This window comes from Salvelinus alpinus, chromosome 7, assembly GCF_045679555.1.
Source record: "Salvelinus alpinus chromosome 7, SLU_Salpinus.1, whole genome shotgun sequence".
In the NCBI taxonomy this organism is placed as follows: Eukaryota; Metazoa; Chordata; class Actinopteri; order Salmoniformes; family Salmonidae; genus Salvelinus; species Salvelinus alpinus.
Genome location: NC_092092.1, coordinates 41052197 through 41070413, shown reverse-complemented (window position 1 = coordinate 41070413; position 18217 = coordinate 41052197). Strand labels below are relative to the sequence as shown.

Below are 18217 nucleotides of genomic sequence, written 5' to 3'. Positions count from 1 at the left end.
TAACTAGGCCACTCAGGAACATTCAATGTCATCTTGGTAAGCAACTCCAGTATATAATTGACCTTGTGTTTTAGGGTATTGTCCTGCTGAAAGGTGAATTTGTCTCCCAGTGTCTGTTGGAAAGCAGACTGAACCATATTTTGCCTGTGCTTAGTTCTAGTTTATTTTTACCCTAAAAAAACTCCCTTGTCCTTGCCAATGACAAGCATACCTATAACATGATGCAGCCACCACCAAACTAGAAAATATTGAAGAGTGGTACTCAGTGATGTGTTGTGTTGGATTTGCCCCAAACATAACACTTTGTATTCAGGACATAAAGTTTATTTATTTGCCACATTTTTAACAGTTTTACCTTAGTCCCTTGTAAACAGGATGCATGTTTTGGAATATTTATATTCTGTACAGGCTTCCTTCTTTTCACTCTGTCATTTAGGATAGTATTGCGGAGCAACTACAATGTTGTTGATCCATCCTCAGTTTTCTCCTATCACAGCCATTCAACTCTATAACTGTTTTAAAGTCACCATTGGCCTCATGTTGAAATCCCTGAGTGGTTTCCTTCCTCTCTGGCAACTGAGTTAGGAAGGACGCCTGTATCTTTGTAGTGACTGGGTATATTGATACACCATCCAATGTGTAATTAATGCTCAAAGGGATATTCACTGTCTGCTTTTTTCTATATATACCCATCTACCAATAGGTGCCATTCTATGCGAGGCATTGGAAAAACCTCCCTGGTCTTCGTGATTGAATCTGTACTTGAAATTCACTGCTCGACTGAGGTTAGGTAGTCAATTCAAATAAAAATAAAATAAAAATAAATGTTATTTGTCACATGCGCCGAATACAACATTTGTAGACCTTACCGTTGAATGCTTACTTACAAGCCCTTAAAGCCCTTAACCAACAACGCAGTTCAAGAAATACAGCTGAAAAAATATTTACTAAATAAACTAAAGTAAAGAAAATCGAATCAATCAAAAAGTAACACAAGGAATGTACATAACAATAACGAGGCTATACACAGGGGGCACTGGTACCGAGTCAATGTGCGTGGGTGCAGGTTAGTCAAGATCATTTGAGAGCTGCTCTACAGAGGTTAGGTAGTCATAAAAAAAAATATGTTAAACACTATTATTGCACACAGAGTGAGTCCATGCAACTTATTATGTGACTTGTCAAGCAAATGTTTCCTCCTGAACTTATTTAGGTTTGCCATAACAAAGGGGTTGAATACTTATTGACTCAAGACATTTTAGTTTTTCATTTTCTATCAATTAGTTGTTTTTTTAAATCTAAAAACATAATTCCACTTCGACATTGTGGGGTAATGTGTGTAGGCCAGTGACACAAAATCTAAATGTAATCCATTTTAAATTCAGGCTGTAACAGAACAAAATGTGGAAAAAAGTAAATGGGTGTGAATACTTTTGGAAGGCACTGTGTTTTGCTCATGTTTGAGGTCTCTTAACAAAGATGTGGATTTGCTTTTGTCCTATTTTTATGCACAGTGGCTACGGTGGACGACTATAGAAAGTGAGAAATGGAGCCTAGGTTATTCTTTTATACAGAGGAGTAAAGAAAGAAAACAAGAGCTGAGATATTTTCGGTGTCTGTATATAAAGTGGTATACGCTGTGGTGGAGTGTAGGCCTATGTGGTCCAGCAAAGTTTTTTTGTGTAGATTCACCAAGAACAAACAATCACATCAGATTAAGAGTTGTAAATTAGCAGGCAAATTAGCATAAAAAAAACACTGGTCCCTAAACCCACTATAAATGCATTGCACTATCAATACAAACTAGTTATCACATAACCTTACTATAAACCATAGTGGAATCATCCGGATTGTTTAGAGTGATACAACAGCAGAGCTCTCCTCAAAGTTGATTACTTCTGAAACAGTATGTTTTGGGTGGGCTGAAGAACATGTTTTCACAGTAAACTCAGCTCTCTCTCTCTCACAGTGTGTAGTCAGCACTGGGCTCGAATGAATGTGTCTGATTACAGCTGCTGATGACCCACTGCTCGTGACAGCTGCATGAACAGTGCAACACAGCCCACACATTTCATCACACCTTGTGTGTGTGCATGTGATCTTGTTCTTCTACCTCGTGGGGACCTAAAATCCCACAAAATCTCCACAAGGATAGTAAAACAAGGAAAATTCTCCCTAGTGGGGACATTTCCCACGAGGACAAAGGCCATTTTAAGCTTAGGGGTTAGGTTTAGGGTCCAATTAGGGTTAGGGTTAGCATTAGGTTAAGGGGTTAGGGTTTAGGGAGGATAGAAAAACAAGTGTGTGCATGCGAGAGAAAGAGAGCGCGATTGGGTTTATGCCTATCTGTAGTTTACAAAATAGACAGTAAAGAGAGTGGATTGTAATTCCCAATGTGATTCCGTCTGTCTGCTTCCCTCTTGTGCTCAGATTCCGCTCTGCAGTTAGGAGTGGCTCTGGGAGGGATAGATAGAAATATGGGAAATAGACACTACAGCAGCCTGGTAAAGCTTAGCACTGACTGGCCTGGATAACTGTTAATCTCTGAATATTCACCACACCATAATTTTAGAGATACAGAATAAATGTGTGGAGATGCACAATAAATGCTATCTTGACTACTAAATAGCATTCATTGTGTAACTCTACATATTTCTCCTGTATCTCTAATATTATATCTCCACTGTGGTGAATATTCAGAGATAAACAGTTATCCAGGCCAGTCATTGCTAAGCTTTACCAGGCTCCTGTGAAACCAACCAATTCCAAGAGTAATTTCAGTGCAAGTTACAGTTTATTCATCAGAATATTTACATACTTACAGATAAAAAGAAGTCCTTATGCATCTCTTTTTATTCAAATTTTTTACACATTGTTGAAAGTCCTTGAAAGCCAGCGGTGTACTCACAAAATACCTCCATTATGATTATTCTTCCTCGTTAGTGGCCCTTTAGCTTGCTAGACATTTCTGATGAGTTCTTATCAGTCAGTCGTCGCGGGCTCCCCAGAGCCACAGAGAGGCCCCAAGAGAGGAGCCATATTCACAAAGCTTTGCCCCCGGAGTCTTTCCAGACGAGGGTTTCCTGTTATCATCAGATAAGTCTCAGAGTTAGAAATCACAGGCTGAGGGATTGAGGATTGTTTTTAGACTGCTAACGCCAGCACTCGATCTGATTTGATTCTTGCTGGAGGATTTGAGGGAAAAAGAAAAGCGAAAGAGGAAATCTTTACACATCTCCCGAGTTGACTCTTTGTGAATAGTGGCTTGAGTGTCGGACTCCTATTCCAACGACGTGTCTGTGTATATGTGGCCATTGAAATGACAACATGCTGTACCGGTATATACATTTCACTGCTTAACATTGTGAGCTGACAGGCATGTTTGCTATGCGCTACAGCTGCTGGTCAACATATTTTGGTCATAAATGTGTTCCCCGGAACAGTGTAATCTATCTATTCATATCTACTGTATGTATCATCTCTCCATTCATATCTGTGAGCATGATATGATCAGTTGGTACTGAGTCATCATCAAGAGAGATAAGCGTGTATATGCTGTAGACATACTGTGCAGAGCCTTCAGAAAGTATTCATACATTCTGTCTGTTCCGTCTGTCCACTCTCCCATAAAGCCCAGATTGGTAAAGTGCTGTAGAGACTGTTTTCCTTCTGGCAGGTTCTCCCATCTCAGCCAAGGAACTCTGTAGTTCTGTCAGAGGTCATTGGGTTCTTGGTCACCTGCATTGGTCACATCCCTGGACAACTCCCAAGGTCCTTCTTGATCTGCGTCACACAAAACGGGGAGCGTCACAAACACCAGGAATCTTCAACTTAAATTGCTCCAGCGCCACACTTAACGCTACCCCAGGAATCACTCCCTTCAACACTGCCCTGTACCTCAGCGCAAAGCAAGATACAGGTCTTTCCTCAAGTTGATCAGCAAAAAAGCCCTGGTTCCACCCTCTTCAAAAATCTCACTCGCACTGGACCAAACCTATCTTTGCCATAACCATGTCCATCAATGCAAAGCTCAGGCTCCGAGCTCCTCACAACACCTTCTACCCCTTCCATTACACCTCCAGAACTCAAACTGACGTCCGGCTAACTCCGTTTGATCTTGACACCAATCTTTCTCGACATACCCTCTCCCTTGTTATTGCTAGCTTCAACAGATTCAAACCTATCCTCTGCCTCCCTCAGTCTTTTCAACCTCCTCTCTCTCTTTCCCTGCAATCTTCCTCCCTTAACTAATTACCCGACTCCTCCTGAAAATATTCAACTTTTCCAAGCCAAAATCTATTTTTAGCCTTCTCGAGAGACATGCTAAGCACTGTACTCCCTCCACTTCAAACTCGAGCCATCCCTAGCAACAAAAAAATCAAAAACTGTGAAGCTTGAATCTCTGACATGCACTGTCAACTGTCGGACCTTATATACATAGGTGTGTTTCTTTCTAAATCATGTCCAAAACAATGAAATGGCCACGGGTTGACTCCAATCAAGTTGTAGCGACGATTGGAAATTGGATGCACCTGAGCTCAATTTGGAGTGTCATAACAAAAGGGTGTGAATACTTGTAAATGAGATATTTCTGTTCTTCATTTTCAATAAAATTGTAAACATTTCTAAAAACATGTTTTCACTTCGTCATAGTTTTTCTAAATCAATTTTGTAATCCAGGCTGTAGCACATCAAAATGTGAAATAAGTCAAGGGGTCTGAAGGCACTGTATCTAATCTAGCTTTCTTTGGTTATAAAAGAGTAGTGACTGATCCTTCAGTCAAAGCAATCAAAAGGTATACAATCTAACACGGAATTCTGTACACAGTCAATGATAGCCAATATTGTCTGTGTGGGCGTGGAAGTAATTAATACTATTAATCTAACTGCCCAATCACATATTGTGATATCGTTGTTAGTTTCAAATTAGAATATAGATGTACTGTACTACCAGGGGTGGAAGTGGGCGGGAATTCCCAAAGTGAAATAATTTTGAGATTTAAAAATGCGTCGTTGTTTTTTTTTACATAGAATCATAGGAATATACATCAGTAAATTCTCAGAGGCTGCGTTTACACAGGCAGCCCAATTCTGATATTTTGTCCGCTAATTGGTCTTTTGACCAATGACATCAGATCTTTTAACATCAGATCTTTTTCAGAGCTGATTTGATTGGAATTTAATTTTCCCACCCCTTTGTATTAGGCTTTAGAACATATAGTAACCAGAGCCATACACATACATACAGAACCAGTCAAATGTTTGGACACACCTACTCATTCAAGAGTTTTTCTTTATTTTTACTATTTTCTACATTGTAGAATAATAGTGAAGACATCACAACTATGAAATAACACATATGGAATCATGTTGTAACCAAAAAAGTGTTAAACCAATCAAAATATATTTTATATTTGAGATTCTTCAAAGTAGCCATGCCAAGACTGTGCAAAGCTGTCATCAAGTCAAAGGGTGGCTACTTTGAAGAATCTCAAATATAAAATATATTTTGATTTGTTTAACACTTTTTTTGGATACTACATGATTCCATATGTGTTATTCCATACAACACTCACTCTGATTTTTTGGGTTATATTTGACATGTATATACGTATATTAGATATAAAATGCAAAGTGTGCCAGCTTCAGACTGTAAGATGGAGAAATCTTATAAATACTTTATCAGATGTGTTTGCAGGTCGGTTCTTCAGGAAGACTAAAGAGACTCCCAGTTGAATCATTGTTATCATATACAAATATATTCCATTCCCTCTTCCATATACAAACTCCTGTCCCACTAGCTATATACAGTATTGTGCAAGCTTAGGAGGGGGACATTTCACCAACATAAGACATGTTCAGCACAAATATATATTTTTTTACAGATTTTTTTTGCCTCATTACTTACAGATATATCAAATGATACATTAAAGGGCAATCACGACACTTTTCAACCTCATATTCATTTTCTCCAGCACCAAACCAGTGTCTGCATATGTGAAAACAGCGCGTTTCTATGATCTGTGGTTAAAAAGAGAAGAACCAAGGTCCTAAAAAAATGCTTCTCTGTGACATCACAGGGTAGCATCATTTAAAAAAAAAAAAACATTGATTAGCCAGAGGGCATTTTCTTGCTCCTCACTTCACTGTGTTTGAGAATCACAGTTTTTTTAAATGTTGGAACTTTTGATGATGTCATCTGGGAGAACTTTTAAAATGTATATTTATTTCTACAAAAGCATAGAAATGCACCATTTTCACATATGTAGACACTGGTATTGTGCTGGAGATAATGACAATTAGGTTAAAAAGTGGTGGAATTGCCCTTTAACCCATTACAGCCTAAGCCCTGTCTAAGCCGGGGAGGTGGGGTGGGGTTCTACTAAGCTATATGTAATTGTTTAAAGAAGGTCATACCAAGCATATTTTTGCTATATGATTTTGAACTTTAAAACCCCTTGATGTATCCCCAAAAATATTACAAAATAATGTTTGGCCTTACTGCCATTAGCCCATACCAACGCATTGAATAACATATTCACTACATGGAACAACAGATAAAGGAAGTTTGTTCTAAAGTGTCTGTCCTATATCTAAAAGATATAAGAAAGATCAGGAAACATTTTCTTTTTACATGTATTTAACCCCTTATTTTTGGCACTAACCAGTCTCCAGATATACAGTACTTCCATTTTTTTCCCAACTGGTACAGGGAGAACTTCAACTGATATGTTCGTGAGAGTCTCACCTTTCCACAGAGGGGTCATATGAGCGTGTAGCGCAAACTGTTTGGACGCTAAAGATTGGCAGATTGGCTGTACCGACTTCAGACAAGTCCCAAGACTCTTGTGGGGGTCGTAGAGCAAAATGATTCAGATGCTACAGACAATTTTGTGAGAAGACCACTGCTCTAGCTCTGTCACCTTTCACCTCAGATGCAAAAGTGTGGCATTGGCTGATGCGGTGGATTGAGACACATCCCCATGCAAAAACAGATTTCTCTAGCTAAAATTGATAGATTTCTATGGGGATTTTTGTATTATGCTAATGAAATGTCCGTGGGGCACAGACATCAACTCTAGGGGGTTAAATAAATAATATAGGGGAGAAATTATTATCTACTATAGGATTATATACTGTAGGTTAACTTAATGTGCTCAGATTTATATGGATTTCTGATCAGGCCGCAAGATAATACAGATAATCTGCCTATGCGCTTCACCACAGCAAGGTTGTCACAGCAACTACATGCCTCACCCTGCAGGACAGATTCTTACCTACATACAATCAGTCACAACACTAACATCCTTTCTTCATAACGGCAGGGTAGGGTAGTGGTTAGAGCGTTGGACTAGTAACCGAAAGGTCGCAAGTTCAAATCCCCGAGTACAAATCTGTCGTTCTGCCCCTGAACAGGCAGTTAACCCACTGTTCCTAGGCCGTCATTGAAAATAAGAATTTGTTCTTAACTGACTTGCCTAGTTAAATAAAGGTTAAAAAAAATAACTCTGACCTCTGACCGCACATTGTCAATCCCTGAAGATCAAACAAACTGGATATATCCATCTGGCCCCCCAGATAATTCCAGGAATTAATTGTGGTTGGTCTGTATTTCACAAGCCTTATACTGTACATCGGTAGAGAGTCAAACTAAAGCAGGACACTTTACAGCAAGTAGTAGTGGTAAGGTGTAAGATATAAAAACAAATGGACTGCAAGTTGCCTGGAACCCTCAGGACATTGTCTGTCATGAACCTCGAAGCCAGCCTTGTCATTCCCTAAACCTAGTCCCATACATGGACTACTAAACACACAATAAGCCCTCTTGTCTTGTCAAACAAAAAGGCACCCAGCTATAAAACCAAACCTAAAATCACTCCACAATGTAAGTAAAGAATTGTGGCAACTAAAAAGAGGGTGCAGTGTTGCCGTGGCGATCAGATCTTGCTGTTCTCCAGGTGCGAGTCGATGTGCTTGATTAGGGCGTCATCAGGGTAACCCATGGGAAAGATCAGCTGGCACAGAGGGCAGCTCCTCATGTCACTCTCTTCTGTCTCCATCCACAGCTGCAACGAAAACACACACACACACACACACACACACACACACACAACATTCAGGTCAATAAGCAGTGTGGGTCTATGGCAACAATCAATGACCATTTAGGTAATTTCTTGAAGAAAATAAGCTTATATGTAGAGGTGCATCAGAACATATGTCATGTTACACAGAGCATTTCCCATGAAATAGCACAGTGTAGGAAGACATTGGCAAGTCAAGGGCAGTTAATTTACAAAGAGAGACATTTTGACTGATCGGAATGGCAAGCATTTTACAATTTTAGAGAATGTTTTGATATAACAAAGATATTATTATACAGTATATTTGGGATAGGGTGTGCGTGTGACTCACATTGATGGAGGGCCAGGACTGGGCGTGGTCTGTGTGCAGGTATCCTGGCGGGTGGCAGGTCAGAGTGTTGGGTCTGGATGGGATGGGGAAGGCCGAGCAGGACGCTGGCCCCTTCATGACCCCATGAGCTGACACATTGTTGGGCACGCCCAGCGTCCGTGGGGGGCTGATGGGGTGCGGACAGGTCCACTCTTCCTCGTCTTCGGAGGACTGCGGAAGCTGGGGGGCAGGCGTGGGGGGAGGCAGGGGTTCAAAGTGCAGGTGAGACCTGGGAGAGACCTCGGACAGGGGGAAGGGCAGCTCTCGAGAGTGGCAGGAACTTTCGTGGAGGCCCACCTCACTCCCTGCCCTCTCTAGCCCAGACTGGGAAGCTCGGAGCTGGCCTCCTCTGTGGGGTGACCCTCCATGCTGGGAGCCTCCATGCTCATGCTGCTGATGCTGCTTTGAGTAGCCGGAGTCCCTGTAGGGCCGGGGTTTGGGCAGGGTGGACACGGGGTCCAGGCTGAAGCGCGGTGGCCGCTGGTAGGCCGAGGGGTCGGCCACCTCGGAGTAGCTCCGTCGGCCCTGGAAGCTGGCCCTCAGATGGTGGCTGGCTGGCCGGCAGGAGTACGAGGCAGGCCCATCGTTGACGTCCAGCAGCGGCGAGCGGCGGTGCATGTCCGGGGAGAGGTGCTGCGGCTGGAGCACCGGGGAGCGGCACTGGGCAATGGGGGAGTGGTGCTGAGGAGGGACGGGGGAGTGGCGTTGGGGGATGGGGGAGTGGCGTTGGGGGATGGGGGAGTGTCGCTGGGGCACGGGGGAGTGGCGTTGGTGAGGGATGGGAGATGGGGGGTGGGAGTGGCGTTGGACTGAGGAGACAGGAGAGACACGGGAAGTTAGAGAGCAGCACACGAGACAAGACTGCCTGTGGCTGTCTCTGGAAGATCAAAATGATAGATTCTCACCAAAATAGGACTAGAGCCTGTTGTTATTCATAATTACATAAAAGAAGTAACTAGGGTCAGTGTAATATATTTTTGATAATGATGAAGAAAAAGTGTATAATCTTTCATATCTATTTTCTTGAATAACATTCCTGTACTTCTCTCTACTGTGTGTCAGACATGCTGTGTTGCTCTGGATTTGCAGTGCAAATGTTTGTCTGATCAAAAGACTCAATTCGCAACAAGCGGCACACCCGACAAGATATGCAAAAAAGAAACACCCTTGAATAGATTTATTTTCCGCTTACCTAAGACACAGATCTCAGATGATGTAGACAATTTTTACAGTACATTATGTTGTGCTTCCTGTAATCATCAGATAACTATCAGCCATCTAGCTAAAAACAAGACTTGCATCGGTGAATCAGAAGCATCTCAAAGGGGAAACGTATGGTTCTGTGGTTGAGTGAAAAAACTATTTAAAAAAAAGAGGGGGGTTGCTGTGCTCTCAAACTATCCACAGAAACTTAAAATACAGAGAAAACATAGACTCAAGGAAGAGGATTTTTTGTTGTTGTATTTCAGTACATATACTGTATTTGTAACTCTGCAACCCCAGGAGAGTAAAAAAACAGCTGCAGGCCTACTTATATCCCAATATAGTCTAGGTCATTCTTCTATTTTTCATCTTGAAACAGGGCTGAGTATGAGCTGAATATGTAGTTAGAGATGCAGGCCAGTAACCGGAGGTTTGCTGGTTCAAATCCCTGAGCTGACTGGGGGGAAATCTGCAGGGAGTGAGCTGTAAGCCATAGTATACTGTACACTACCGTTCAAAAGTTTGGGGTCACTTTTTGAAAGAAAAGCAAATTTTTTGGTCCATTAAAATAACATCAAATTGATCAGAAATACAGTGTAAATTGCTTCTTTAATCAGAACAACAGTTTTCAGCTGTGCTAAAATAATTGCAAAAGGGTTTTCTAATGATCAATTAGCCTTTTAAAATGACACACTTGGATTAGCTAACACAACGTGCCATTGGAACACAGGAGTGATGGTTGTTGATAATGGGCCTCTGTACGCCTATGTAGATATTCCATTAAAAATCAGCCGTTTCCAGCTACAATAGTCATTTACAACATTAACAATATCTACACTGTATTTCTTATGTTATTTTAAAATGTGCTTTTCTTTCAAAAACAAGGATATTTCTAAGTGACCCCAAACTTTTGAATGGTAGTGTATGTCCCATATACTATCTACCTCTGTTTTTCTTTACCCCTCATTTCTTCAGGGGTGTTGCTCTGCAGCAGCCAATGTGCTGCTCCCAGCCTGTGACGTGTGTGTTGTGTGTCAGGTTGAGTACTGTGACAGCACAAAATTAAGAATATCTGTGCAAATGGACCAATAAAGCAAGTATTGTATTGTAAGGTGAGCATGACAATGCTGATTTCAAGATGTGCGTGTAAAGCTTACTCATTTCCCACCCTGTATTTCAGTATATGTACAGTATAACAATATACTGTACAAAACATTATGAACACCTGCTCCTTACCATGACATGGACTGACCAGGTGAATCCAGGTGAAAGCTATGATCCCTTATTGATGTCACTTGTTAAATCCACTTCAATCAGTGTAGATGAAGGGGATTTCAAAGCCTTGAGACAATTGAGACATTGTGTATGTGTGCCATTCAGAGGGTGAATGAGCAATACAAAATATATAAGTGCTTTTGAAATGGGGTATGGTAGTAGGTGCCATGTGCACTGGTTTGAGCGTGTCAAGAACTGCAACGCTGTTGGGTTTTTCACACTCAACAGTTTCCCGTGTTTATCAAGAATGGTCCACCACCCAGAGGACAACCAGCCAACTTGACACAACTGGGGGAAGCATTGTAGTCAACATGGGCCAGCATCCCTGTGGAATGCTTTCGACACCACGTAAGAGTCCATGCCCTGACGAATTCAGGCTGTTCTGAGGCAAAGGGGGGGGGGGGGGGGGGGCTGTGTAACTCAATATTAGGAAAGTGTTCTTATTGTTTTGTACACTCAGAGCATGCATTAGGGATAGGGAGCAACACCTTTTCGGATTGGGGTTTGCGGTAAAGAGATAGGTGAGAGAAAAGTCTGTTGATACGACACAGGAAGAGAAAGGTGTTGATTGAATGTTTCCAGCGGACAAAACTGGTTGCAGCAATGTTATTTTAGTGTCTTTTGTGATGTATGGTAAGGTTGTATAGTGATTGTTGATGTTTTAAATATTTTTTTATACGTTATTAAGATGTAAACCTTTATAGGGATGCTGCTAACCTGGGCTAGCCTGTTTAATGTGGGCCATATATAATTTTCTAGGGATGTTACTAACCTGGGCTATGCTGCTCCTGAGAGACCATCCTCAAGATCTCTTTTTGTTTGGAGCTCAGAGCCTGGAGACGTCCCAACTCCTCAGTTAGCTCTGTGTAGGCTAGCGCCAAATTCACCCTGCAGGGGGAAAGAACAGAGTCAATCAATCAATTGGAGAGATTGACTGCATCACTTCTAGATTTGATTAGAAATATGAATGTGTTAAATTAAAAATGGTCTATTTAATCAACTAACATACAGCTCTGACAGACCCCTGTCTTCGTCTCCAGTATCTATGCTTCAATAGTCTATGTGCTGGGGGGGCTAGGGTCAGTCTGTCCTGGTGTAATCTGATCTTAAGTATGCTCCCTCTAATTTTCCCATCTCTCTCTCCCCTTCCGGAGGACCTGAGCCCTACGACCATGCCTCAGGACTCCCTGACCTGACGACTCCTGGCTGTCCCCATTCCCAGTCCACCTCGTCGTGCTGCTGTTCCAGTGTTTGCTGTTCTGCCTGCGGCTATGGAATCCTGACCTGTTCACCGGACGTGCTACCTCGTTGTGCTGCTGTTCCAGTTTCTGCTTTTCTAGCCTGTGCTATGGAACCCTGACCTGTTCACCGGATGTGCTACCTTGACCCGGACCTGCTGTTTCGACCCTCTATAACCACCCTGATTATTATTTGACCCTGCAGGTCATCTATGAACGTTTGAACATCTTGAAGAATGATCTGTCCTTAATGGCCATGGACTCTTGCAATCTTTACCAGGCACAGCCAGAAGAGGACTGGCCACCCTCAGAGAGCCTGGTCCTCTCTAGGTTTCTTCATAGGTTCCAGCCTTTCTAGAGAGTTTTACATAGCCACTGTGCTTCTACAGTATATCTGCATTGCCTTCTCTTTAGGGTTTTAGGCTGGGTTTCTGTATCACTTTGTGACATCTGCTGATATAATCTGCTGTATAAATAAATGTGATTGATTGATTGATACCCCACAAGGCATTCAGGTTTCAAGTTTTAATGCCACATGCACAAGTACAGTGAAATTCCTTTCTTGCAAACTCAAAACCCAACAATGCAATAATCAATATCAATGTAATACTAGAAAAAAACACACAAGAAATAAGAAGAAATATGAAGAACACAATAAGTAAGTAAATAAGCATACTATATACAGGGTCTGTTCCAATACCATATTTAAAATGTGCAGGGATACTGGCGTGATGTAGGTAGATACTGTATGTATAGCGCTAAGGTGACTAGCCAACAGGATATAAGATAAACAGAGTAGCAGCAGCTTGTATGTGAGTGGGTGTGCGTGTGTCAGTATAAATGTATGCGGATATTACAGTGCATTCCGAAAGTATTCAGACCCCGACACTTTTCCACATTTATTTACGTTACAGCCTTATTCTAAAATTGATTAAATACATGGTTTTCCTTATCAGTCTAAACACAATACCCCATGAGGACAAAGCAAAAACAGGTTTTGAGAATTTTTTGCAAATGTATAATATATATATTTTTTTTAATAAATTATTTACAGGAGCGGCAGGTGGTTAGAGCATTGGGCCAGTAACCGAAAGGATGCTATATCGAATCCCCGAACTGACAAGGTAAAAACTGTTGTCCTGCCCCTGAACAAGGCAGTTAACCCACTGTTCCTAGGTCGTCATTGTAAATAAGAATTTGTTCTTAACTGACTTGCCTAGTTAAATAAAGGAAATTTTTTTTTTTTACATTCACATAAGTATTCAGACCCTTTGTTATGAGACTCGAAAATGAGCTCAGGTGCATCCTGTTTCCATTGATCATCCTTGAGATGTTTTTACTTTTTAATTCAGATTTGACATGATTTGGAAAGCTGTCTATATAAGGTCCCACAGTTGACAGTGAATGTCAGAGCAAAAACCAAGCCATGAGGTCGAGCAATTTTCCGTAGAGCTCTGAGACAGGACTGTGTCGAGGCACAGATCTGGTACCAAAACATTTCTGCATCATTTAAGGTCCCCAAGAACACAGTGGCTTCTATCACTCTTAAATGGAAGAAGTTTGGAGCCACCAAGACACTTCCTTGAGCTGGCCGCCCAGCCAAACTGAGCAATCGGGGGAAAAGGCCCTTGGTCAAGGAGGTGACAAAGAACCTGATGGTCACTCTGACAGAACCTCCAGAGTTCCTCTGTGTAGATGGGAGAACCTTTCAGAAGCACCACCATCTCTGCAGCACTTCACCAATCAGGCCTTTATGGTAGAGTGGCAAGACGTAAAACCACTCCTTCGTAAAAGACACATGACAGCCTGCTTGGAGTTTTCAAAAACGCACCTAAAGACTCTCAGACCAAGGGAAAATATTTTCTGTTCTGATGAAACCAAGATTGAACTCTTTGGCCTGAATGCCAAGCGTCACGTCTGGAGGAAACCTGGCACCATCTCTACGGTGAAGCATGATGGTGGCAGCATCATGCTGTGGGGATGTTTTTCAGCGGCAGAGACCGGGAGACAAGATTGAGGCAAAGTACAGAGAGATCCTTGATGAAAACCTGCTCCAAAGCACTCAGGACCTCAGACTAGGGCAAAGGTTCACCTTCCAACAGGATAACGACCCTAAGCACACAGCCAAGACAATGCAGGAGTGGCTTCGGGACAAGTCTCTGAATGTCCTTGAGTGGCCCAACCAGAGCCTGGACTTGAACCCGATCAAACATCTCTGGAGAGACCTGCAAACAGCTGTGAAGCGATGCTCCCCATCCAACCTGACAGAGCTTGAGAGGATCTGCAGAGAAGAACTCCCCAAATACAGGTGTCATACCCAAGAAGACTCGAGGCTGTAATCACTGCCAAAGGTGCTTAAAGAAAGTACTGAGTAAAGGGTCTGGAAATGTCTAAAAACCTGTATTTGCTTTGTCAATATGGGGTATTGTGTGTAGACTGATGTGAAAAACAAACAATTTAATCCATTTTGGAATAAGACTGTAACGTAACTAAATGTGGAAAAAGTCAAGTGGTCTGAATACTTTCCGAATGAGTAGATGATGGAGTCAGTGTGTGTGTGTAGGGCCCTGTGAGTGTGCATAAAGACAGTGCAAAAATAAAAATAAAAGCTCAATAAAGATATAAGGTTAACTCAGATAGTCTGTATAGCTATTTTGTCAGCTACTGTATTTATCAGTCTCATTGCTTGAGGATAGAAGCTGTTCAAGAGCCTGTTGGGGCCAGACTTGATGCACTGGTACGGCTTGCCGTGCGGAAGCAGAGAGAATAGTCTATGGCTTGGGTGGTTGCCTGATATAGAGGTCCTCGATGGCAGTGATGTACTGGGCTGTATGCACCACCCTCTGTAGCGCCATGCAATTGAGGGCGGTGCTATTTCCATACCAGGCAGTGATGTAGCCAGTCAAGATACTCTCAGTGCAGCTGTAGAACGTTTAGAGGATTTGAGGGCATGCTCACCACCACTCCCCATTTCCAGTAGTCCACGATCAGCTCCTTTGTCTTACTGATGTTGAGGGAGAGGTTGTTGTTCTGGCACCACATTGCCAGGTCAATGACCTCCTCCCTGTAGGCTGACTCATTGTTGCCGGTGATCAGGCCTACCACCATTGTGTCGTCAGCAAACTTGATGATGGTGTTGGAGTCGTGGGTGAACAGGGAGTACAGGAAGGGACTACGCACACACCCCTGTGGGGCCCCCGCGTTGAGGGTCAGCGTGGCAGAGGGGATGTTGCCTACCCTCACCACCTGGGGTCGGCCCGACAGGAAGTCCAGCATCCAGTTGCAGAGGGAGGTATTCAGACCCAGATTCCTAAGCTTAGTAACGGATTTAGAGGGGACAGTGTTGTTGAAAGCTGAGCTGTAGTCAATGAACAGCATTCTCACATAGGTATTCCTCTTATCTAGGTGGGGGAGGGCAGTGTGAAGCGCAATTGAGATTGCGTCATCTATGGATCTGTTGTGCCGGTATGCAAATTGGAGTGGGTCTAGGGTGTCTGGGATGGTGGAGTTAATGCGTGCCATAACCAGCCTCTCAAAGCACTTCATGATTACAGAAGTGAGTGCTACAGGGAGGTAGTCATTGTGGCATGAAGCCTTAGAGTTCTTGGGAACAGGAATGATGGTGGTCAAGGAGAGATTGAAAATTACAGTGAATATGCCTGCCAACTGCTCTGCAGTGAGAACGCGCCTTGGAATAACGTCGGGCCCAGTGGCTTTGCGGGTGTTGACCCGATGAAAGACCTTTCTCACGTCGGCCTCGGAGAGGGAGATCACCCAGTCCTCTGGGCCGGTGCGGGCCCTCACACACGGTACAGTGTTGTTATTGTCGAAGCGTGCAGGAAATGCATTGAGTTCGTCTGGAAGACAGGCATTGTTGGGCAGATCACGGCTGGGTCTTTCTTTGTAATCCGCAATGGACTGTAGCCCCTGCCACATGCAGCAGGCGTCGGAGCCTGTGTCGTACGATTCCACCTTATTCCTATATTGTCCTTCTGCTCGTTTGATGACTCTGCGGAGGTCATAGGGGGACATCTTGTACTTAATCCTGTCCTCGGCCGTAGCCTCAGAGTTGTCTATGATAGCTCTGTGTGTGGTAACCATGTCCTTTAGTTCAGCTCCAACCTCTGTATTAATCCAGGGCTTTTGATTAGGGAAGTAACGAACCCTCACCGTGGGGACAACGTCACTGATACATTTTCTATACTCTCCCAGGGGTCTCTTCATAGACCCCAAGTCCAAAACAAATTCAAGGCAATGCACAGTATTATATAGAGCCATGATTGCATTGAACTCCCTGCCATCTCAAATCACTCAAGCAAACAGCAAAATGTGCATTAAAAACACATTAAATAGCGCCTCACATCACAACGCTTCTCCCGTTTCTGACCTAAATAACTTGTAGACCTACAGTATGTACACTGAGTATACAAAACATTAAGAACACCTGCTCTTTCCATTACTGACTGACCAGGTGAATCCATGTGAATGCTTTGATCCCTTGTTGATGTCACTTGTTAAATCCACTTCAATCAGTGTAGATGAAGGGGAGGAGACAGGTTAAAGAATAATGTTTAAGTCTTGAGACAATTGAGACATGGATTGTGTATGTGTGCCATTCAGAGGGTGAATGGGCAAGACAAATTATTTAAGTGCCTTTGAATGGGGTATGGTAGTAGGTGCCAGGTGCACCAGTTTGAGTAAAGAACTGCAACGCTGCTGGGTTTTTCATTCTCAACAGTTTCCCGTGTATATCAACAATGGTTCACCACCCAAAGGACATCTAGCCAACTTGACACAACCGTGGGAAGCGTTGGAGTCAACATGGGCCAGCATCCCGGTGGAACGCGTTTGACACCTTGTAGAGTCCATGCCCCGACTCTAGAACAGAGGCTGTTCTGAGGGCAAAAGGGGGGAATGCAACTCAATATTTAAAAGGTGTTCCTAATGTTTGGTATATGCAGTGTACTGTACAGTATATGTACTGATATGTACATACTGTATGTACGCGTGTATTCTTATTTTACATCCATGTAGTTCGGTCCTTGAGCTGTTCTTGTCTATTAATGTTCTGTATTATGTTTTGTGTGGACCCCAGGAAGAGTAGCTGCCGCTTTGAAATCATGCTACTACATTGCTTCAAATGTGTACACACTAATGCGTGAGGTTACCTGACCTAATGCATTCCAGTTTTCAAATATCTACGGTTAATTCACATTTACCGTCTATCCAAGCAGTTCCTAGATGCATTTCTTCCTCATCTCCAGATTGACTGAATACCAATGACATTGTTGATATCATTACGTAATATAAAGAGTATTTTTAGAATACCAATCATACAAATCACACATGCATCACACTATTGTGTAGCAGTTAGCCAGCCGTACAGTAACTCTCGCAGGGTATATATTGACTCTCGCAGGGTATATATTTTTTTCCTCATTAATTGGCCGTCTGACCAATCAGATCAGCTCTGAAAAAGAGCTGATGTGAAAAGATCTGATGTGATTGGTCAAAATACCAATAAGTGGAAAAAAAGATCCGAATTGGGTTGCCTGTGTAAACGCAGCCTATTGGTCTTTGCTGTGTGATTTATTTTATTGTTTAACTTCAGCAGTGTTTTAGTAATATTTTAGAGACGATAGTTAAATAAAGCGGTGTGATAAATGCGACTGCAGTGAAAAATAGAGTGCATCTTTCCTCTCCTTTTCAGAAATACAAGATGGCAAATAATAGTTTGTTTGGACTGGACCTGTATAACATCTTTCTTTGCTCTTTATCCAGAAGAGAAGCAATGATTTAGACAACTGACAAAGGTCATGACCTGTACTGTATGAACCATGTACTGTATCATATTTTCGAGCAGAAATATTGCCCCAAACCTTATGTAATATTATAACATTTATTGACTTCTGACATTTGTGTAAGCACAACCCCATTTGGGGATGAAAAGAGGGAACTAGGGAGGAATTAGAATACATTCAGTGCCTATCATAAGTATTCACCCGCTTTGATTTCTTCACATTTTAGTATGTTACAAAGTGGGATTAAAT

The 18217-nt window shown here is 42.5% G+C and overlaps 1 protein-coding gene across 2 annotated transcripts in view; it reads right to left on the bottom strand.

Moving 5' to 3' along the window:
* Positions 1-5257: 5257 nt before the first annotated feature.
* LOC139581025 (TANK-binding kinase 1-binding protein 1-like) overlaps positions 5258-18217 on the bottom strand; it is a 114825-nt gene continuing 101865 nt past the window's right edge. For both annotated transcript variants that reach the window (XM_071410324.1, XM_071410325.1), the window contains exons 8-10: positions 11702-11817; positions 8413-9260; positions 5258-8066 (exon numbers count right to left, since the gene is read on the bottom strand). In XM_071410324.1, the coding sequence (XP_071266425.1) occupies positions 7938-8066; positions 8413-9260; positions 11702-11817 (1093 nt within the window). In that variant the 3' untranslated portion in view covers positions 5258-7937. The remainder of the gene's footprint in view (positions 8067-8412; positions 9261-11701; positions 11818-18217) is intronic.